General features: G+C 37.9%; 1 protein-coding gene and 1 long non-coding RNA gene across 8 annotated transcripts in view; one reads left to right on the top strand and one right to left on the bottom strand.

Annotated features, from left to right (window-relative positions):
- Window positions 1-23,806, top strand: part of DDAH1 (dimethylarginine dimethylaminohydrolase 1) — a 254,705-nt gene that overhangs the window by 160,103 nt on the left and 70,796 nt on the right. The window contains exon 1 of one of the 7 annotated variants that reach the window (XM_025377507.1): window positions 8,519-8,666. The exons of the other annotated variants lie outside the window; for them this stretch is intronic. Coding sequence (XP_025233292.1) covers window positions 8,664-8,666 — 3 coding nt within the window. The 5' untranslated portion in view covers window positions 8,519-8,663. Of the gene's footprint in view, window positions 1-8,518; window positions 8,667-23,806 lie in introns of those variants that run through there. 7 annotated transcript variants of the gene reach the window in all.
- LOC112619538 overlaps window positions 12,699-23,806 on the bottom strand; it is a 124,057-nt gene continuing 112,949 nt past the window's right edge. Inside the window, exon 5 of the long non-coding RNA XR_003118247.1 lies at window positions 12,699-14,183. This is a non-coding gene — a long non-coding RNA (uncharacterized LOC112619538). The remainder of the gene's footprint in view (window positions 14,184-23,806) is intronic.

The following is a 23,806-nucleotide window of genomic DNA, read 5'->3' as shown; positions in this document are numbered from 1 at the left end:
CCTCAGCTGATTATCACAACACACAGGAATCCAAACTTTCAAAGCTTAACTTTGGCTCTGAAGTGTATCAGCAGCTGCAAAAAATATGTGCTAAGGCACAGGTTCATAGGACTGGGATCCAGTGTCCTTAAGTGGTAAAACTTTAAGTAAATTTCCTTTACTTTCTACTTATCACAGATGCAGTTCAGTTGTTTAAAGTGCACTGAATTTCCTTGATTCCATCAAAAGTAGTGAGAACTTGATAATGGTAATAGTCATGTAGCAGCCTGGTATGTAGGTATTCATAGTAATGGATTTATTTTACATTTTTCTCTACCTATGTATTTCTAGAATATATTAACAAACTAACCATTCCTCAAAAAAAAATTTTTTTTTGAGAGAGGGTCTTGTTCTGTCACCCAGGCTGGAGTACAGTGGCACAATCACAGCTCACTGATACCTCGACCTGCTAGTTTCAATCAATCGTCCCTCCTCAGTCTCCCAAGTAGATGGGTCTAAAGACATGTGCCACCATGCCCAGCTAATTTTTTAGTTTTCTGTAGAGACAAGGTCTTGCCATGTTACTCAGGCTGGTCTCGAACTCCTGGGCTCAAGCGACGTGCCTGCCCTGGCCTCTGTAAGTGCTGGGATTACAGGTGCAAGCCACCGTGCCTGGCCCTCAAAATATTTTATACATGCCATTTGCACTGTTCTTTAGACTAGATCTCATCATTCTCTAGGGAACTACCTTGATGCTTTTCCAAGGATGAGGGGTACAAATGCCCTCTCAACAGATGCCATCAACATGATGAAGCCAAGAAGAGATGGGATTAGGGGGAAACAAAGGGGAAGTTTTGGGCCATATTATACCAATTGGTAGTAAAGAAGAGGGGAAGATGTTCTCGGTGGAAGAAATAACCGAGCAAAGGCTCAGAGCCAGTAATGACCAAGAGACTTCAGTCACAGGAAGATCGTCTTGCATTGAGTGAAGGGGTCATTGTGGTTTGCCATGAAGGACTAGCTAGAAGAGGGAGATGAACAATTGTCAGAAGACTCCAAAAGATGAAATTCAGTGTGTTCCAACAGCAGACTGATTAATTTCTGTGTTCATTTGTGTCACTTAACACATAGTGTTAGAGCTTCTAGCATGACGTAGTAGACTCCAACTCAAGAAATTCCTGTAGTCACATGGAGTTGAATTATAGAGACTGTTTATAGTAAACAAGAGACTATCGCAGGCCTTAAAACAAAAACCTTTCACATGTTTTAAGTTAATTTAAAAAAAAAAGAATATTCTTTTCTCTGCCATTGGCACTATGCCTGGAATTTGGTACATGTAGGAATTTTAAAAATCAGTCCAGTGCCTCTCTTAAATTCCACAAGTACATTCTATATCAGTGGGATAATTTAGACGGAAGTTCTAATGATATCAGTGGAGAAAATTCCTGCAGGCCTGGGTAGATTGGAGGTCCTGCTTTTATTCCTTTCTGTACACTTTTCCAGCTATTGATTGGCCTCCACAGTGCTGAAGCTGAGGTGTCAGCTGACCCTTTCTCTGGTTTCTCAAAATTCCTCCCTTTCAGAGCAGAAGCCAGCATGACCAGAATACTTCTGAGGAATCTGCAGCAGCAGCAGTCCCCATGGGGAGCCTCAGAATGATAGTGAAACACAGCATTTACCTTCAAATGGCTCAGCAGTTGCCATTATGGCAGCTATCAGGAACTGCAGATGTCTTTTTCACAGTCTTTATATTTAGGACCCAATAGAATCAATTGTCTGTTGTCCTGGCATCTGTATCTAGACAGATGTATACAGTACAACCATTTTGCTAAGACCTGGGGAATCTAGAAATGAAAGACAGTCCCTGCCCCCAAATAAGCTCATGCAGTTTGGTGTAGAAGACAGAAGGACAGCACAGCATGGGAGTGAACACAGCATCAGTCCCCTCATCAGGGTCAAAATTTACTTTGTCAAGCAAGTGAGCATCCTGCTTAAGGCAGGCCTGTTACCTTTCTAATTGTTTGTCTAGTTATGTGAATTCCTCTGTTTGACCTACTTGACCTTAACACTTGTCATTTGTTTTTAAAATATTACTCTAAGCTACTTACTGCAATTGTTCCAAATGTTTAATTTATTAATTCCAGGCAATTCCTAACAATTTATTGCTATTTATTAACTCCTCCCTCTCTGTCAGCTGTTATTGGTCTGTTTCATGTATGACAGTGGTTAAATGTTTTCATATGCACTACAGTGGTTTTTGTGATGCTGTGATAACTTGTGGGCTATACTAGGATGGCTGGTCTGGATCCCTGCCAAGACACTCAGTCAGTGGACCTGTGAAGAATATGCTTGGGTAGAGTTGGGTCTCAAGACATCATCTCATCACCATGGATGAACAATGCTACCTACAACAGCCTACGGCCTCTTTGAAGGTTGACTCTACCTTTTTATACTGTCTCCCTCCCTCCTTCCCACACCTGTGATCAGAATGCCTGCTTCTTATGGGTTCATATTCCCCAACGTCATTCCACCAGAAGCAAGGAGATATTTCTCATTGTCTTGTATACTTTGGCATTCTAGCAGGGAAGCAAAGACTTAATTATTTATGAGACAAACTTAAGTAAAATTAAGAATCAAAATATTCTTAGGACTAGGTCAAGCCAACTACTACAAAGTCATCTTTAAACATTTATTTAAATTATGTGTTTTAAACTCAATTATACTCAGTACCTGAACACCCCAGCATATTCAATGTTAATCTCATTTCCTTTTTTTTTTTTTTTTTTTTTTTTTTGAGGCGGAGCTTCGCTCTTATTGCAGGCTGGAGTGCAATGGTGCCATCTCGACTCACCACAACCTCCACCTCCCAGGTTCAAACGATTCTTCTGCCTCAGCCTCCCAAATAGCTGGGATTACAGGTATATGCCACCATGCCCAGCTAATTTTGTATTTTTAGTAGAGATAGGGTTTCTCCATGTTGGTCAGGCTGGTCTCAAACTCCTGAACTCAGGTGATCCGCCTGCCTTGGCCTCCCGAAGTGCTGGGATTACAGGCCTGAGCCACTGCGCTCAGCTAATCTATAGTTTCATAATCTCTGTTGGTATATACATAAGGAGAATTGTTACAATTACAATTGGCTTTGGATCTTCCCAATTAACTTTCAGTCCAACAACTCAAGTAGGGCTGAGGACTAGTATAGAAATGAGTTATGACTGATAACTTAAGATTTGACAAAAACTTTAGCATATGTGCTTTACAGTTGATTTTTAACTAATATGTACAATTTCTTATAAATGAAGTTGAAAACATATATGCATTACAAATAATGCTGAAACAGCATGAAATGCTATTATAGAGGTGAATGCAGCCTGCTTTGGGAGCACAGAAGAAGTAAATCCCTGCTGTGGAAGTCAGGTAGCGCTTCACCAAAGAGGCAATGTTGAAGCTGGTCTAGTGCAACAAGCAGGAGATCTAGGTGGAAAAAGGTAAAGGACGTTTTAGGCAGTATGTGAAAAAGCTTAGAAGTGTGACATAGAATCTCCACAGACCAGTAGAAAGTTTGATGTGACTAGAACTTAAAGTAACAGAAGAAAAATTGGGAAGTTAGACTGTGCATGTCAGGTTGAGATGATTACGCTCTGTCCTGTATTGTCATTTAAGGGAAAATAACGAAAGTATTTCATCTGGGCAGTGACATGATCAGATCTTTCTCTTTGGGAATATCTCTGCTGTGGATTAGCAGTTCAAAACACTGGACTCAAGAAAACCACTTAGGGGTTCCTGCAATAGTTCACACCAGAAATGTGGAAAGTCTAAACCAGGGGTGTCCAATCTTTTGGCTTCCCTGGGCCACAGTGGAAGAAGAAAAATGGCTTTGGGCCACACATATAATGCACTAACACTAACAATAGCTGGTGAGCTAAAAAAGAATCACCAAACAAATCTCATAATGTTTTAAGAAAGTTTATGAATTTGTGTTGGGCTGCATTCAAAGCCATCCTGGGCGGCATGTGGCATGCGGGTTGTGGGTTGGACAAGTTTGATCTAGACTATCAGTGGGAATGGAGAGGAGGGTGAAGTTGGAAGGTCTTTAAGAGTTAGACTGTTACCCCCATGAGGGCAGGAACCATGTGTGTTCTATTCAACTTTGACCCATAAAGCTCTCTACTCCTCTGCTCCAAGTGACAAGGCGCCTTTCTGGCAAGATCCCCATCGTGTTCGTCTTACTACTTGGATTTTACTGTCCAATGTAACAAGCCCATTCATTGCCTCTGGTGCTATTGGATACATATAATTGTCAAGAGTGAAGTGACTTTAAAAAATAGACTAAATTTCTTCACCCGTTTGTACTTTTCCATATGCTGTTTTGTTCCATATGACCATCTAGATTATGCTGGAAGAATAGCTATATTTTTAGTGGATGGGTATAACTTGCCCCATTTCAGAAAGTAAGCTAATACTGTGACATACTTTTTAGCAGTTTTAAAAATGAAATGGATTCGAATGTACAGGTATGAAAAGATTTCCAAGAAGTACTTTTTTTGTAAAGTAAGTTATAGAACAATATGCGATAATATAAACAGGGAAAACATGTAAATCAAAATAATATATTTTGTGTATTCATTTAATCATGGAAATGCCCCAGAAAACAATATGAAAAGTTGTACTTCAAATTGATAAACATGGTTACCTCCAGGGTGGAGCAGGGAATTGTTCAGTTAATCCTGAATATTTTACCACAAAAAGATTAAAAAAAAAAAAAAGAAGAAGAAGAGGGAGGAGAAAAAGGTAAGGGGGAAAGATGAGGCTTCGAAGAAGTAAATCAGACAAAAGTACAGCTCTTTCAAGGCAGAACATTCCTTGCTCTAGGCTTATATTTGTGAAGGGCAAAAGAAATTAGGAAGTATATCTTTGTTTACCACTGGGAAACAAGGATTTGGTTTCATGGATTATTTTTATTATAGCTGCTGAAGTTGTGAGTGATAAAGTACTGCAATGTATCTAATACTCAATTTTGAAATAGAATATCCATTTGTAAACCCAGGCCGGCCCTTGATTTGAATACCTATGAATGCAAGCCAACAATTTAAAATTCCACGTGCATGGTCTTCCAGTTCTAAAGCAGGAGAAATAATACTTACCCCTAAAAAGGATGTTGAGGAGACAAATGACAGATGTAAACAAAAGATCTGAGCTCTTCTGAATTTTATATAAATATAAGATAGGATGTCCTGGTATAATCTTTACATATATGCATAAACTTAGAGACACAGGCTATCTGTTACATAATATTTACCAATTTTAAATGCACAAATTATTGTTTAGGGTAATGTTTCATAACCCTTGGGTCAATATTACCAAAAACCAACAATCAGTTCTTTCAGTTTTGGATTTCAAAAAGCCTCCTTTCAGATTTAAATTGAATAGGAAACCATTATTTTTAGGGCTTAAAAACACGGTGGTGTCCCCTTAGAAACCTCCAATTAGTAGCAGCCATTGTCTAATTAGGTGAAAATAATAATCTATCGATTGTTATAAAAGCAAGATATTATAATTCAAGTGTGTTTCCAGATGCCAGTGAATTGCTGGAAAGCTGCAAGTTTAACTTTCCGCTCTGATAGAGTTTTAAAAGAGGTCAGGGTACATTTTACCATAGTGTCTAGCAATGTGAGTTTATTCAGACCTTTTGGCAGACATTCCTGCACACTCAAGCTAAATCAATGAATCATCCATTGTTGGCCAGCTCCGCTCTCAGTTGCTAAGAGGTTTTTCAAGCATACTAAGGCTTTATTCTACATAGTCTGTAAAAAGGGCAAACTGTGTTAAATGTTAAAATGTCTCATCTTTCCTAAATTAGTAATTAAAATTTTACCCAGAATTTTAATACTGGGGCGATGGGAAAGTCTATGAGCAGCTGGAGGACTTTCTACTTGGGAAAATACGTGAGAAAACTTCCTGCTCATAACTCTTCAGAAATATGTGTGTGGAGGAAATGGAAACATTTAAAAAGTGGACACATGAAAAACAAAAACTCAAGGAGGAAGGTCTAAACTCTCTTAAAGAAATATAGTGTGTTTTTGTTCTTATATATTTCAAAATGAAAGACGTTTTCTTTAAATTTTGTTAAATGTACTCTAATTTTCCTTGTTTCTCTTTGAGTCATAAAGACCCTTGTAATTTAGCAGTGTATTTTAAAGCTTTAATACAATAGTTTTTAAAAATATATAAATTTAAAACTACCACGAAATAAAGGAATGTAATTTTTTCAGCTTGCTCTTTATGAATGTTTATAGTATATTCTTTTCTCTATATGTAATAACAGTGCATTGTATACTCAAAAACTAAAGGAGTAGATTTTTACATGTTCTCACCACAAATGATCAGTATATAAGGTAAGCCATATGCTTGATTCAGCCATTCCACAATGTATACATATTTCAAAGCATAATGCTGTATGCCAAAAACATACACAATTTTTAATTAAAAAATTAATTTTTTAAAAAAGTATACTATGTTCTATATGTATCCTTGAATATTTCAAGTTTTAAAACGTAATAGTTGTTTTATTTATTTTCTCTTTGAACTTAGTGATGATTTCACATTATAGAGAATCTCAGAATTTATCATAGAGATTACTATTTCATTTTGCTGAGAGAATGGGGATAATTTGGACTACAAATTTAAAAAGAGAAAAAAAACAAGTATAATGTATCTTAAAAAAATATTTTTAAGTTTATTGGATCCAGATGTAGTGATGAGGAAAGCTTCTCTTCTGTATTTCTTAGTTTCTCAAGATAAAATTCTATTTCATAAATCTCTATGAGGACTGTCTCAAATATTCTAAAAGAAGCTTTTCAGATATAACGTGGCTTTTGGAATTGGACAGGCCTGGTTGCTCCATGTTCTAGATAGTGTTGCCTTGAACAAATTACTCCACATCTTTGGGCTCCAACTTCCACATTTATAAAGTAAACATAATAATGCACACCATCACGGGTGGTTATGGAACTCAAATGAGGAAACATGGTAGGTAGTCCTGGCACATAGTGGGGTCCTGGATAAATTTCAGTTCTTAGCTTCTTTAAAACTGTTGGAGGCTAATATTCACGTGCTCTTAAATACAGCCAAACCTCTTTAAGTTGGCAACATAAGTGTTTAGTTTTACTTCTAATTTCAAAAGAGATGTATTTGAGTGAGTGACTGAGAGCATTCATTACATGAGGGCAGCTTGGAACAAGAGGACAGGGGATAATCTTGCACCTTGGCCTTCTTTCTTGCAGACAAACAAAACATTTGTGATTCTTGGGTTCTTGTCTCCCCTCTCTCTCTGAGGCTCTCTCTTTTTCATAGAGGACTCCACCTTCTCTCAAGACTGGTATTCCAACATGCTATCTCCAGTTTACTATTCACTGCTATAACGCAGGGCTTTTTTTTTTTAGGGCACTTTTTAGATCCAGCCAAGGACGAAGCCTTTCCCAGCCAAATGCGGAGCAGGGAATGGACCATGCCTTGGTACGCCCTGCTCCTGTTGATCCAGAACATGACTTTTTAAGACTTTAAGCTTACAGAAAAAATAAGGTGTGACCTCCATTTACATGCTTAAGCTTCCTGACACCTGTGTTTATTTAAAGGAACCATCTCCATGTCTGTACTCACAACCTGATGATGCACGCCTTCTACAGAACCAAGTATAGTGTTTTTACAGGAAGTTTTTTAATAGCAAGGAAAAACAAGATCTTTTTCTCAGGTGCTTGACTATTTCCCTCTGTAATCTTAGATATAGTTTAAATCCTATTTCTTTTAGGTAATATTTGTTACATTAGATGTTGGAGGCTAATATCAGCTAATAAATAGACCCATGTGGCCTATTTATTGAATTAAACTGAAGAGAATTGCTAGCATGTCTGCTCTTAGGATACAGTAGTATGAAGTGGCAGCTACATAAAACTGATTACTCTGGTGGCCCCTGCCTAAAGGGAGAAGGCCTCATACAACTCAACAGTGATATCAGCAAAATAACATGTCTATCCTTGTCAAGAGAGAAAACAGGGTTGAAAATGACAGAATGAAGATGTAATACTCAAGCTTTCTAGGGCAGATTGTAGAGTATGGCAAAAATGAAGCAAAACAAAACCCAAAGGAAAGAAGTTTAGATTTAATGCCTAAAGAAGTGGCATTTCCTCAAAGGAAGTCCACATGAACTGACTTAAGTTGCAGTGATGGGGGTCAGTGAGAACAGTACATAGAGCAACTCCTGTGGCTTTCTGTTAGAGCTTCACCTTGCAATTGTAATTTTTATATAACTTGAGAGAGAGAGAGAGAGAAAGACAGAGAATTTCCCTCACTTTCTGAATCATGGCTCAGAAGTGTGTTATAAAACACCAAGAACGGAAAAGCTATTACGTGGAATATAAAGAAATACTTGAGTCTACAGTATCATTGAACTCTTGGATTCAGTTTCAGCAGACATGCTCTGTATTCCCACAAGAGTCTGGAAAATGAACTCCTATTTTTTTTTCTGTCTAGAGCTTCAGTTAGTGTTATTATTTGCTCCATGGCTCAATCCGGGTCAGACTGTTCTTCAGTAACACAGGTGGATGTTAAAACAGGGAATCTGTTGAAAAGATTGCGGAGGAACTGCTTCCCAAAAGCAGTTCTGGATGGCAATTTGATGGCAGTCAGCTATGGTAAGGACAAATGAAGCTTAGCAGTACCTTCTAGAATGTGGTCTTTCAGGCTTTGTCAGCTGCAATCCTACAGGCAGAAGTTTCATGTATAATGGGTCAATATGAACTGGTGGCATCCTCTAAGAAGTGGATTCTAGAAATGGAGGTCATTAAATGCTCAATACTTGCTAATTGTGATGTTGATCTGCATTTTTCTGTTTAGCTTTGTGAAATATAATATGTAGTTCTTAAAGAAAAATTCCATAAGCCTTTTTTTTTTCTTTCATATGGGCTTAAAAATATTTTAGAAACTTGTTAAAAACTAGCTATAGAAATATTCATGATCCTACTAAAAGTGGCAGGAGGAATATAGTTATGGTTTAAGATATAGAAATTGTTTTGTGCTAATGTTTTATTGTCAGCAATTACATTGTTAAAATGTAACAGGTAAATTTTGCCAAGAGTACAACATGTATCCATTTGTAAGTAAGCACACAGGGAAAACAGTATTTTAAATGTTCTACCCATTGAATTATTTTTTCTAGTAAACAACTTGACATAAAATAGACTGAAACATCCATTTATTTTAACAACTATGTTAAATTACAGATTAGTGGTCCAAAATAAAATTTGAACTGATTTAATACATAATTCAGTTTTGGGGGAAAATAGATCTTTCTCCAGCTGAGAATAGACTATATATTTTTTCTTTTGTGAATAACTTATTTTACCTTTAATAAGTTTAGGACTTGCCTGAACCACAGCCAGCCTTAAGAATCCTTTATTCAGAAATATTCAACATTATATTGACTAAGGAGCAACTTGGGGGTTGACAAATAGATCAGTATTTCAGTTTCTGACTTTAGACTATTTTTAAAGTAAAGTGCTGAGAGTTCCAATTGAAAAATTGCAAATGCTCCAGGACACTGTGCCTGGAAATAAGATTCCTGAAGAGTAGAGTCTAGGGATGTTTAGGCAACCCTTACAGAAACAAGCCTTCAAGTATATTTTAAGTACAATGTGTCTCGCACGTTTTGAATGATTCTTTTCAGATTTTTTTTTTTGGATGTAACTATTCTGTTTTACTTTACATAACGTGTATATACACACACATATATGTATATGTGTATATGTGTATGTGCATGTGTGTGTCTGTGTGTATATATAAATGGTAAATCTAGGAGTTTACATATCCAAGGGAAAATTTCCCTCAAACTTGAGATTGTTACTCACCAGATCGAACATCAGCAGGCCCTGAGGGACAGTCCCAGTCCACAGCCAACACACACTGATCCCTTCTTATCACTTGGAACAGACCCTCCTCCACGGGTACATACCCAGCATTCTTAAGAAAACAGGTATCTGTTGAAGTTAAACTAATATTTTTGGAGCAAAAAATGATAATTGTCAGAAGATTTTTATTAATTGTGTTTTCTAGAAATGTAGTCTTAGTTCAGCTATATTTACCAGAAAAATACACAAAGCATTTTTATATCTTAGTATTTATAACTGAAATTATACATTTCTGAAGAAAATATCAAATCTGAGATAAAAACAGCATGGTAAATTAATTTGTACTGAAAATATTTTTGAAAATATTTTGTCTATAAAAATAGTTTGACAAGTAGTCTTGTTTGCTATAGTTGAAAGACTCTGCTTGAAGTAAAACATTCACGCTTAGACCCTGGCTAGAAGAAAGAAATCAGAGGCAGATTTTTAAAAAGACCATACTTTCAGGTCTGGGCACAGTGGCTCACACCTGTAATCTCAGCACTTTGAGAGGCCAAGGCAGGAGGATCACTTGAGGCTAAGAATTCAAGATAAGCCTGGGCAACATAGTCAGACCCTGTCTCTACCAAAAAAAAAATTAAAAATATTACCTAGGGGTGGCGGTTGTGTACCTATAGTCTTAGCCATTTGAGGGGTTGAGGCAGGAGGATTGCTTAAGCCCAAGAGTTTGAGGCTATAGTGAGCTGTGATTGCAGCACTGCCTGGGTGACATAGCAAGACCCTGTCTCTAAAAAAATTAATTAAAATAAAAGTAAAATACATTGCTTTCAGAACACATTGAAAAGGAACTAGATGCAAAATAGTTTTGAAAATGTTTTCTTTCAAGTAAGATAGTAAATGTGCTTCTTTTTAAAACAAAATGACGTATAACTGAAAATCTGATTCTACAGTTCAATAATAGGAATTTTAAAAGAGCTCAAAAGCTGCTTCTTGGTCAGATGCAGTGACTCATGCCTATAATCCCAGCACATTGGGAGGCCGAGGTGGGTGGATCACTTGAGCCCAGGAGTTTGAGACCAGCCTGGACAACATGGTGAATGAAACCCCATCTCTACAAAAAAATTGTTAAAAATTAGCTGGGCATGGTAGTGGGTGCCTGTGGTCCCAGCTACTTGGGAGGCTGAGATGGGAGGATTGCTTGGGTCCAGGAGATCAAGGTGACAGTGAACCTTGGTCATGCAGCTGTACTCCAGCACGGGTAATAGAGTGAAACCCTCTCTCAAAAAAAAAAAGAAAAGAAAAGAAAAAAGAAAAGCTGCTTCTCTTGAAATTCAAGGTAAAATTATATTTCATCCTCATTACAATTCTTTTTCCTAAAAGTAAATATAAACCATGCTATTCTATTCTGTATGTGCTATTTAGACTATATCTGATGTAGTTAGTCATTCTCTACTGCTCCCAGGAAGTGAATAAATTCAGGTAAAAAGAAGATACCAATAATGAAAGATTTCACTTTTCATGAATGTTTTCACAGTAGGCGCCCTCTTCATTTTAGAGGAGTAACCTCTTGGAGAAAAGGATCAATTCCTGTAATTTTATTGCTAGACTGTGTCAACACAGTGTATTATGAAAGCTACATTTAAGCAGCACCAAGATCGTCTTTTAATGATGAGAGATAGTGTTAGTCTGCTGTACTCAAAAGCGTTCACTCTTTAGCCCGGTGTTCTGGTATTATATAAAGCTTTAGAAACCCTGGACATTTGCCTATGATGTCTTTGAAGAAGGCAATCACATTGTGGGCATGGATCATATCTTTCTGCTTACATTTTTATGGTTTTCATTTATGTACCATTGTACTGCAGAAGGGATAGAAGGCAGCTTAGAAGGATATATATATAATAAAGGTAGAACCAATCAAAAAATGGGTACAGGAATAAGATAAAATGATTACCATTAGGTGGAGCCAGGAACACAATATACGATCTACACACTGTTATAGATGGGTCACAAATTCCACTGAAAGCTTTCTAACCAGCAGCATAAAGAAGTAAACCTGGTAGGTATTTTAGTCTATGAAGACTTAAAGATACAGGCAGGTCGGTTTCTGAGAAGTGAAAATGTCATTGCTACTAAGCTCAGAGAAAAATTTCTTCCTGGGGATCACATGTGGACAGTGTATAATGATATAAATAGCATCATCTACCACATTTTTACCAGTAGGTACAGTTCAGTTAATTCAATAGTATAGAAAGTAAACTCTCTAATTCAGATGTACATTTTAGAATTTCTGCAAGAGTAGGCCAGGCACAGTGGCTCACATCGTAATTCCAGCACTTTGGGAAGCCCAGGTAGGCAGATCACCTGAGGTCAGGAGGTCGAGACCAGCTTGGTCAACATGGCAAAATCCTCTCTCTACTAAAAATACAAAAAACAACAGCATAAAAAAGCCAGGCATGGTGGCACACACCTGTAATCCCAGCTACTTGGGAGATTGAGGCAGGAGAATAGCTTGAATCCAGGAGGTGGAGGTTGCAGTGAGTCGAGATTACACCACTGTACTCCAGCCTGGGCAACAGATAGAGACTCTGTCTCAAAAAAAAAAAAAAAAAGAAAAGAAAAGAAAAGGATTTCTGCAAGAGTAGACTATGTGTCCTTCAGGCAGTCCTCCCTGATTGTTTTTGATAAATAATGCCGGTGAGCTCAAGGTTTTTTTGCTCAACAATTGGCTGGGATACAGCAAAACAAGGCCAAGATTCTCCAAAGAAAAAAATGTTTGAGTCCAGTTGGGCATTTCAAGAACAAAGTTACAATAGATTTAGTTTTAAAGAGCAAAGCTGGCTTTATTGCAATTCTAGAATCGGGCAACATTTTATGCCATAAAATACAATAAATTTGCCAGTGAGTTGAACAGAAGGGGTTGGTTTTATAGACAGGGCTAAGGAAAGCAAAAATGAAAAACAAAAAACAGATTGATTATTTCAAAGTGACTTTCCTTGAAAGGCAGGGACAGGGAGGCAGAAAAATAGAAAGATTGGTTAGCATCAGATTACTTTTAAGGATTAAAACAGAGGGAATTATTATCCTACTGATTGAAGATTGATACTGGCCTATTTGGGAAATTGGCTGCTATCTCTCCTGCTTTCTTGGAAGGTCATATAACAGCTTAGTTTCAGTTTGGTGATGTGGAACTTCAGCATGGATAACTCCATTTTGATTTTTAGTCAAGTCTGTTGGGGCCTAATGCAGGAGCTGTGGGGCCTAGTGCAGGAGCTTAGTCCAAAACAGTGGCCTCCTATATTTTTTATTTAACAATTTTCCCCTTTCAGTCACGCTTTCATCTAGGTGAGTGCGTGACCAAAACTAAGAGCATTAGTGCTACTCTTATCATCATGTTGGGTTTCTGGTCTCTGCAAGTCATTCATAGGTTATGGTGTACTCATCATCATGTATTTCTTTGAGTTTTTGTCATTCCAGCAGAAAAGAGACTCTTCGGTGTTTGATGAATGACTGCGTACAAACTTTCAAAACTTTTTGAGAGGATGTCGTGTACCAGAGAAACTACTATTATGACTATCAGAAGGATAATGCCAGGAGTTTGGATTATGCTCCTTTATCTAGGATCCCCATAAACTAAACCAACTGAAATTAAATAGATCAAAGAATGAGCCAGGCCAGATACTCATTATATCTATGGGTGGCAAGCAGTATTAGCAGTTGCACAGATTTCTCCCTGTTCAGTTAGTCGGTAGCAATTCTGTCACCTAGCATTCCAGGAATGGGTTACACTAAAGCAGAGAGTACTAACTCTGTAAAAGAGATCACTAGTACAATTTGAACAAACAGTTGCATTAGGGATGTTGCTGAAGTTACCCACTAGGTGGACTAAAGGATCTCAGGTTTTTGAAAGATTCAGATTTGACATAACAGATTCAACATGCTGTCAGATTACCCACAAAAACTAAGGACTGTGAAACTTCAACCATAGCCTTATTCTGCCAAGTGAAAGAAGTAGGCATAAGCAAGGAAAAATTGAGGGGTAAGAATATTATAAGAAGTGTTCATCTGATGGTCTTGTTAAAAGCTGTCCACGGCATGCAGTTAACAAATTCTCATCCTGGTTTGCAGTTTGAATGTCCCTGGTTGTGGCGTTAGATATTCTGGTGAACTCTCTGTATGGCAAACACATCACACATGAGACTTGTCCATTGAAATTTATATCAAGTTGTCCAGTTTAGCACTTTTGCTCTTAGTCGAAGAGTTGAAGCTAGATATTGGAGGGCACTAAAATAATTCAGGATCCAGTCCAGTCTAGGGAAAAATAAACAAGGCTACAGTCTACTAAAAGGTGTACTATAGTTTTTCTTTTGCAACATAACTTTTCTATCTATAGGCACCCCCATTTCTACCAAAGATAATCAGAGTAAGACTAATTTGTCTGCAAAATAAGTTTCATCTCATTAAACTTCACCTGATTATTTTATATAAGTACAGCAAGAATAACCACACAGTTCTTTTTAAATTTGCTTTGCTAGAAATTTTGATAAGGAAACTCAGATTAGACTTTTAAAAACCTCTCATCACTAGGAAGCTAAACCAAGGCCAACATCAGACTTTGTCCATGGTTATCTAATATCTTGAGGTTCTTAGGCCTGCCAGGAAGTGACAACTTTTTACTCACTGTAATGCTGTGTGTTAGTCCATTTTACATTGCTGTAAAGGAATATATGACACTGGGTAATTTATGAAAAAAAAAGTTTATTTGGCTTACAACTTTGCAGGCATCTCCTCAACTTCCAGTGAGGTCCTCAGAAAGCTTTTCTTTATGGTGGGAGGCTAGGGGAGTCAGTGGAGTCACATAGCGAGAGAGGCCTCCCACCAGGCCCCACCTTCCACACTGGGGATCAGATTTCAGCATGAGTTTCAGAGGGGATAAACATCCAAACTGTATCACACTGGGAATCCTTGAAACCAGGCATTCTATTAATTCTCAAAAATATTACATTTCAGTCAAAGCCTTGGTAATTAAACCAGTGTTTCCAGTTGTATCAGGTAATACAGAGAGCAAATTCTTTTTGAGCTTATGAAAATAATCATATTAAGGAGAAAGAGGGAATGTTTCAATCTTTGTTGATGAAAGTGTACTCTACCAAACTGTTGTGAGTTAGAGACAGCTTTAAAAAATCGTTTCTTAAATCTGGAAAATAAAACATTAAGAGAACCAGCAGTGTATTAAAAAGCTATAAGAACACATAATTTTTCCTCATCAGTTTTTCAGTCTAATGTAATTAATCCCTGCTCTGTTTGATCTTAGTTAACAGTTTCACTAATCTATCAGTTTCTTTCTTAGAATTCTACAAATTCTTACCCAATCCAGTGCTATCTCAAAGTTATCACAAACCTGTACTTGTCAGAATTTTTTCCATTCTTTTCATGAACTTCTTTGAAGATTATAGTTGTTGCAAAAAGCTTTCAGAACAGCATCAGAATAAAGCAATTAACTGAGGACAGTAAGACTTAAAATAGCCATCATTAAAAACTTGATGAGAGTCCATAACGGACAAAGAAATTGTGTTATTTCTGTGGCATACAACATTTTAACATAATAACCAAAATTATGATTGATTTCTAGAAATTCAATGCAATTTTGAAACACTTTTTTTTTTTTTTAAAGGCAGGGTCTCACACTGTCACCCAGCCTGGAGTGCAGTGATGTGATCATGGCACACTGCAGCCTCTGCCTTCTGGGCTCAGGCGATCCTCCCACCTCTCAGCCTCCGGAGTAGCTAGGACTACACCTGTGTGCCACCATGCCTGGCTGCTCTTTGTATTCCTTGTAGCAATAGGGTTTTACCATGTTGCGCAGGGTGGTCTTGAACTCCTGGACTCAAGCAGTCTGCCCACTTCAGCCTCCCAAATTGCAGGAATTGCAGGTGTGAGCCACCACACCTGGCCTGAAAATATTTTAATGACATATCTATACAAATGTAAGGAAAAAAAGGTTAAACGTTATTTCTTATTGACAATATTTCCCATATAATTTAACATATCAAATAAACTTAATTGGTTTAATATCTGTCTTTTGGACTTCCAGGTGGCTGTGGTTTGGATGTTTGTCTCCCAAATCTCATGTTGAAATTTGATCCCCAGTGTTGGAGGTGGGGCTTAATGGGAGGTGTTTGGGTCACGGGGGTGGATCCCTCATGAATGGCTTGGTGTCTTCGTTGTGATGAGTAAGTTAATGGAAACTATTAGTTCCTGTGAGAGCTGGTTGTTTAAAAGAGCCTGTCACCTCCCCACTCCTCTCTTGCTCCCTCTGTGGCCATGTGATCTCTGTACTGTGACTCCCTTTTGCTTTCTGCCATGAGTGGAAGCTTCCTGTGGCTTTTGCCAGATGCCCAGTCTTCCAGCCAGCAAAATTGTGAGGCAAGTAAACCTCTTTCCTTCATAAATTTTCCAGCCTTAGGTATTCCTTTATGTCCGCTCCAAAGGGACTAAGACAAGGGGACTTAGAATTTCATTTTGGGAAGTTTGTCAAAAAGATTCAAACACTTGATCAAAAATAGGATTACAGGTCACTGTGAAAATAATACTCATTTAACCACAGTGATAATTGAAATACTTCAAAAGAAGTTACATAGCTGTAGAAAATCTTAACTCTTATAATAAAGAGAAGACTCAGTTTTCCTAAGTAATTAATGACCTAAGAAAGAAAACATGAAGCACAAAAATTATTTTGACAAAATACAGAATCTTTCTTTTCTAGGCCACATATCTAAAAAGTCTCACAATTTTTAAATAAGAAAAGATCAGTACTTCAAGAAAACCTTGTTTTAAAAATAAAGCTTAATTTTTAGAAAAACCTAAACACAATTATTTCTTAATTTTAGTCAACTTGATCACACTCAAAATTCCTTTCATAAGATTCATCTTCCACAAATCTTCTAAACCTTGCGAAGACCTCCTGCAGCTTGCTCAAACCTTCAGTTTTGTCCCATGCATTCTACTTTTTCTTTTCTTTTTTTTTTTTGAGATGGAGTCTCACTCCTGTTGCCGAGGCTGGAGTGCAATGGTGTGATCTCAGCTCACCGCAACCCCTGCCTCCCAGGTTCAAGCGATTCTCCTGCCTCAGCCTCCTGAGTAGCTAGGATTACAGGCATGCACCACCACACCCAGCTAATTTTGTATTTTTAGTAGAGACAGGGTTTCTCCACATTGGTCAGGCCAGTCTTGAACTCCTAACCTCAGGTGATCTACCCGCCTTGGCCTCCCAAAGTGCTGGGATTACAGGCATGAGCCACTGCACCCAGTCTCTTCTTTTTCATATTGAAACAACCACTCATTCTACCTTAGGGCAAAAATGTATTTTTCTTTTTCCCTTATCTTTCTGACCACACAAAATTAGTCTCTTTTCAACTTTCTTTACCAAAAATATATTCTCAGACTTAGAACTTTTTTGTATCTCTTTTTCTTAATAGTTCCTTCCTGCCTTGTTTCCATTTTCTTCATAAATCTATATTGTGAAAAGCCTTTAACCTTTGAATTAGCTGAAATTACTCTTTTCTACAAAACGTATTCTCATGACTTTTTATAAATTTTCTCACCCAAACACATTTTACTTTCTCTTGGTATACTTTGCATATATAATTACATATATTAATTAGAATTTTTAACTTTTAGTAACTTTAATTTCTAGTGAAACCTAGGAAGTAAGCAATTTTGAACTATTATATACCAACATTTTATAACAACACAAGGTAACAAAGTATCTATACTTTAATCATGTTTAGCAATTAATGTGTCAGTATTCTAACTTACTTGGAAATGACTGACATTTCATGAATATTTATTACTTAATCATATGACTTTAAGATTATGTTACCTGAAGATTTTCGAAACTATGAAAGGTATTTGAGGTAGTCTCTTAGCCTGTTTTCTTTTGCTGTAACAGAATACAAAAGACTTGGTAATTTGTAAAGAAAAGTGGTTTATTTAGCTCATGATTCTAGAGGCTGGAAGTCCAAGATGGGGCAGCCCATCTGGTCAGTTTTTGGTGAGTGTCTCATGTTGCATCATAACATGGTGGAGAAACAGAAGGGAAAGCAGGCATGGAAAGGGGATAAAACACAGGCGTGACCTCACCTTGTAACAACCTGTTCTCCTTTGAGAACTAATCCAGTCTTGCAGAATTAACCCAGTCTCAGGAGAAAGATATTAATCTATGTGATTGACCTAATCATCTCTTAAAGGCTTTACCTCCCCACACTGTTATATTGGCAATTAAATTTCAACACGAATTTTGGTGCGGACAAACCACAGCAAACCATAGCAGTTAGTGCAGTTTTTCTGATAAAATATTATATTTTATAGCTTACTTTTTCTTTAAGCCAATTAATTAAAGCTTTTTCATATATTTTGATAGCAAAATATCACATATAACACATGTAGACATACACACAGAAGCAGATCTTAGAGCTTTTGTAAGATTCTCTATTTGCCAGTTTTTCAATAGTTTCTCTTTCTTCTTTAGACTGTCAATGTCCTGATTACCTATTCTGTTGTTTTTAAATTATTGTTAATTTTTTGTTAAATATATAAAATAAAATAAATACAAATAAAAATTTATTGTTAAATTATTGTTAAATATTTTTAAGTTATTGTTAGCTAGGTAACCCTAAGTTTGCACTTCCAAAGACATGACTCTTAGGTGAGATGAACTTACCTAATGTAAGATGAACTTACATCCCAAAGCACACAACTTGGACCTAAACACCATTATTTGCTGGGACAAGGGCAAAGAGTAAGACCCCATAAGACAAGATGGGCAGGAAGAGTGCTCTAAACACAGTTAAGGTTTGTTGTGTAAACTTTAAGCCAATGTCCTTCTCACTGTAAAATTTTCTAGTGGTTTTAGGTGCAGAGAAAGAGATGCCCTTAGAAATGGAGATTTTCTTTATAGATGTAAATTTCTTTTACAAAGAGTTTTTAAATAGCCAGCTAAATGTTAGAAAGTTGTATTTTGGAGACCAATTTAGTACAATATGTAGTCATTTTAGATTGTTTCTTAATTGAATCACTGACTTCAGTGTAGAGCCCTCTAATGAATAGGACAAAGAAGGCATTTTCTATGCCTGGACTCATGGATAGAACAGGATTTGATATTCCTGACAACTGAAATTTTCTTTTTTATTTTGAGTGAGAGGTTGTCCCCAATTTTATAAAAGTGGGGCTTAAACTGTATGACTTATGCCTCAGTCTTCTGATCTGTACACTAGAGGGTAATAATATCTCCTTCAGATGGATATTTTAAGAAGTAAAGATGACATATAGTGTATAGACCAATGCTGTAAGTATTAGTTGTTGATGTTATTGTTATTGCTATTAAGGAGTGTCTTGTGCAAAATAAGTATTTTGTTTGAGGGAATAAAACAAAAGAATGGGCAAGTGAATTATTATTATAGAGCAAAATGACCTAGGAGAGACCAAATACCAGGAATCAGCCAAGTATGTCAGATACTTAGAGTGTCCTTGTCAAAGACCTTTGGAAACTACAGGACTTTTATTCTTGTATCAGTCCCCATGAAGTCAGGATCTGTGAAGGGTCTGAGATTTTACCCCATTGGCAAGCCAACAGTTTAGCTTGTTACAGAAGACTGGTAACACCTACATCAGAGACAGAGGACTTTATTATTCATGGCCCAGCAAGCAGCATGAGTGTCATGTTGGTGTCAATTCCCCATGTCTTCCCAAAACTCATGAAGGTGACAAAGACAGGCATGGGTTTAAATGGGTGTTGTGTACTCAGTGGATTTGTGTCACATTTGAGGAACATTGAGTTTAGGGAACTTACTGCTTTTATAGTGAGCCATGAGGAAGGGATGGAGGAGGAGATGGACGCAACTTTACTTCATTTCTCAAGATGTTCACTGAAACACAACCCAGAGAAATGACCTGAGTAAAGAGTAATCAAGGCCTTGCATTCTTGACCCGGCAAGAAGCTAAGGACATTCAAGGTTCATTGTGAATTGTCCATCCCAATAACCCAGCCCCTTAGCCTGCTTGACAAGGGCTCTGAGAACAGCTTTGGGTTCTGCCCACTGATACCAATAACCAGGCTTTATATAGCTGGTGCTGAGGTCAAACAGCAGTAGTAGCACTATTAGCACCATCAGTTTTCAGCTTAGGTGAACCAGAGGTAAACCAGGTCCAGGCATTGAAGGGAATCTCTGAATCGAGGACCTTGTTGAGCCCATGGATTTGTTTTAGGTGGCAGAGTGGGAGATAATGTTTTCTCCAAAAGGATAGCTACTACTGTATGCAAAACTGAGATGTCACTAGGGCCAGGCCAGCCATAACTTCAAACACATTATTTTCATTTGGCCAGCAAACGGACCCTTTCCTTGTAGTTGTGTCGTAGTTGACCCACCTCCAAATGGGAATGTCAGGCCTGAGAGTCACAAGACATTCATGGGTCAGGGGTTCATTTTCTTTCTTTTTTTTTTTTTTTTTTTAGATGGAATTTTGCTCCGTTGCCAGGCTGGAGTGTGCATGGCACAATCTCCGCTCACTACAACCTCCAACTCCCTAGTTCAAGCAATTCTTCTGCCTCAGCCTCCCGAGTAGCTGGGATTACAGGCACATGCCACCACGCCCAGCTAATTTTTGTATTTTTAGTAGAGATGGGGTTTCACTATGTTGGCCAGACTGATCTTGAACTCCTGACCTCGTGATCTGCCACCTCAGCCTCCCAAAGTGCTGGGATTACAGGTGTGAGCCACCGTACCTGGCCCAAGGGTTCATTTTCTAACAAGAGCTCAGCAGCACTTACGTTATGAGTTGAATTGATGCCTTCTCAGAATTCATATGTTGAAGTCCTAACCCCTAGTACCTCTGAATGTGATCTTATCTGGAGATAAAGTCTTTAGAGTGGTAATCAAATTAAAATGAGGTAATTAGAGTAGGCCCTAATTCAGTATGACTGTGGCTTTATAAGAAGAGGAAATTTGGACATAGAGACATGCATACTAAGATAATACAATGTGAATATGAAGACAGCTATCTATAAGCCAAGGAACGAGGCCTAGCACAGATGTTTTCCTCATAGCCTTAGCAAGGAACCAACCCTGCAGATACCTTGATTTCAAGTTGCTAGCCTACAGAACTGAGACAATACATTTTTGTTGCTTAAGCCAAAAACAAAAACAAAAATGGAGTTTAATGTAGAATCTCAGAACTCGCCACTAAAGAACTTATTCTTGTAACCAAACACCACCTGTTCCCCAAAACCTATTGAAGTTTAAAAAAATTTTTTAAATAAATAGGTAAAGTAGAAATCACAGTTGTGGTGTCTACCTACAGGATAACAACTGGAGCTTCCCCCAAAGGCCTGTCAATCCTGGTGATCAACGTGGAGATTATCAGAGGGTAGACAGCCTGTTTATAATGTTTTCCCTGGAAATATTTGGAGCAGTCTCTTTTCCAGTGTCCTAGTTGCTTGCACCAATAACAACAGTTTTTTGGAAACTGTTTTTTCAGTCATTTATTAAAGAAGTGCCCGAGAGTAGGCCCGAAGGCCAGCCTAGGTTGTTTTTTGCCATCCAACTGAAACACTTTGGTAATGGCTTTCAAGAAGTTATTTGCATTGTTTCCCTGCTTTCCATAATGGACCAGGTGGGGCTTGTCAGGGAATACCATTCTGCCGCTTTCACCCATTTTGTGGCTTCTCTAATTCTCACCAGTATGTGTATTAGTTGGTTGAGATCAGATATCCTGGGGTTATAAGTTTCAATGAAGACCCTAAATTTTTCCTAAATTTTTATTTATTTATTTATTTATTTAGGGACGGGGTCTCACTCTGTTGCCCAGATTGGAGTGCAGTGACATGATCATAACTCACTGCAGCCTCAAACTCCTGGGCTGAAATGATCCTCCCACCTCAGTCTCCCAAGTAACTGGGGTTATAGCCATGTGCCACTATACCTGGCTTCTCTTCAGAAAATATCTGGAGGTCTTCTGTAGGTTTAGGAAATTTTCAAACTATGACCCTTGGCTCTGTTTTTGTCCAAGGAGTATAAGTCACTCAGGGATTATTTCCTGAATTTGGGGGTAGTTTTTTTCTTATAAGGAAACCATTTAACTGTGTTTTCAGAAAAGCAAGGCATTTAAGACAGAGTTAGTAGACTGACTATTCAGGCAAAGACAGAGGGGAGCAGAATAAGTCACGTCAATGTTACTGTCCTTGGTATGACGATATCTCGCATTTTTAACTTTCTATTAGCTCTTTTCAATAAATTTTTTTAAAAAGCAATTTTAGAATCCTGTTGTCTGCTTGAGACTTCTGAATGGCAATTAGAATAACAATCCCATTCTCTTTGCCTATTTATAGAAATTTAGGATTCAAGTACACTTATATGAATGTTCTTTTTCATCTGGAACATTCTATATGGTAGCCATTGTAATTCTGTATTATCTGTAGTAAGATTTGATATTTGCAGCTTCCTGAGCCATAATTCTATACGTGAAAAAGGCAGGCATACTGGAAGGCAGAGTTGTTAGATGTTTAGAAATTAAGGATCCCATTTTTATATTGGATTTTGGGTCTCTCAGAGCTAGGATGGCTTTGGCTCTAAGATCTCAGTGCTGAAGAAGAGAACAAATAAAGAGGCCCCTGCAGTAACAACCACTTACTGTGACTACCATCAGTTATCTTAAAAGTTGGCACTGTGGTAGGGGGGTGGGGGTGGCACCTCCATGCCCTCTTTGGGTACATTACCATCCCAGCACATCCATGTGTTCACCAACCCCAAAGCTTATCAAATTTTGTTGTTCAGAAGTTTTTATGGGGTCTAATCTCCAGTCCTTCCCCACTCCCGTTTCCTGGAGGTCAGTAGGTGACATGGTTTGGCTATGTCCCTACCCAAATCTCATCTTGTACTTCCTATAATCCCCACATGCCCTGTAGAATGTCTTGGGACAGGTGGGTGGAGTAAAGGATAGTGCAGTTGGGTTTTAAATCAGATTCTCTCTACTTGCAGATCAGGCTGTGTTCAGTTCTAACTAGAAGGTAAGAGACTTTGCCAGTTCTCCAATTTGGCCATTACCAAGGGACCCCGGATAAAGCTAATATATGATCCCTATTTGTCATGTGTCTCTTCCTAATTAGCCATAAGGTAGAGAAGAGGTGGGAGGTGGTGATTGACACCCCTAACCACTAGCAAATAGGGTGAGGACACTGAGGCAGGACTGGGCTTGACTTACATAGAAGGATATGTGACCACATATTCCTTTCTGTCTTTTGACTTCAGATATAAAAATGACTAGAGTTTCTTTTCCTACAGTAAGTAGTAAAAAAGATGTTTCTGGTTTTTGTTAGAAGAGGTCTTCTAGAATCATCAACTTTGATTACACATTCTTTTGCTCTTATCACTGAATTATATTAGCGTAACTGTAACAGAAATTGTTGATATTTTACTAATGGTGATCCCACTCTCTGAAATTCCCTCCCTAACACTTTTTGCTTCCATTGTCTTTTAGGGGGCTAATTCCATCTCCAGCTAGAACATGAGTTCCCTGAGGTCAAGGAGTTAATCTTCCTTGTGTCATAGTCATTCATCCCTTGCTCATTGATTCATTCCTTAAAACTTGTTAGCATCTCCTGTTTGTTAGGCACTGTGCCAGGGCCCATACATTACACAGTTATATAGCCATCAACATCAGAGTAGAGACTTTAGCCTCACAGAGCTCACAATCTCTCACGAAGCCCATCATGATGAGAGGATTTCAACTAAGTAAGTAAAGCATTGAGCACAGGGTCTGAGACAGCATCAGCCACTCAACACACATCTGTTCAGTGAATGGATAACTCAGCAGTGCTGGAAGTAGCACAGAGTTGGTATTCTGAGACTTTTGTATGGGATTGTCCAGACTCCCAGACT

The sequence above is a fragment of the Theropithecus gelada genome, chromosome 1 (assembly GCF_003255815.1).
Source record: "Theropithecus gelada isolate Dixy chromosome 1, Tgel_1.0, whole genome shotgun sequence".
In the NCBI taxonomy this organism is placed as follows: Eukaryota; Metazoa; Chordata; class Mammalia; order Primates; family Cercopithecidae; genus Theropithecus; species Theropithecus gelada.
The sequence above is the reverse complement of the archived record's forward strand: the minus strand, read 5'-3'. Positions and strand labels throughout refer to the sequence as shown.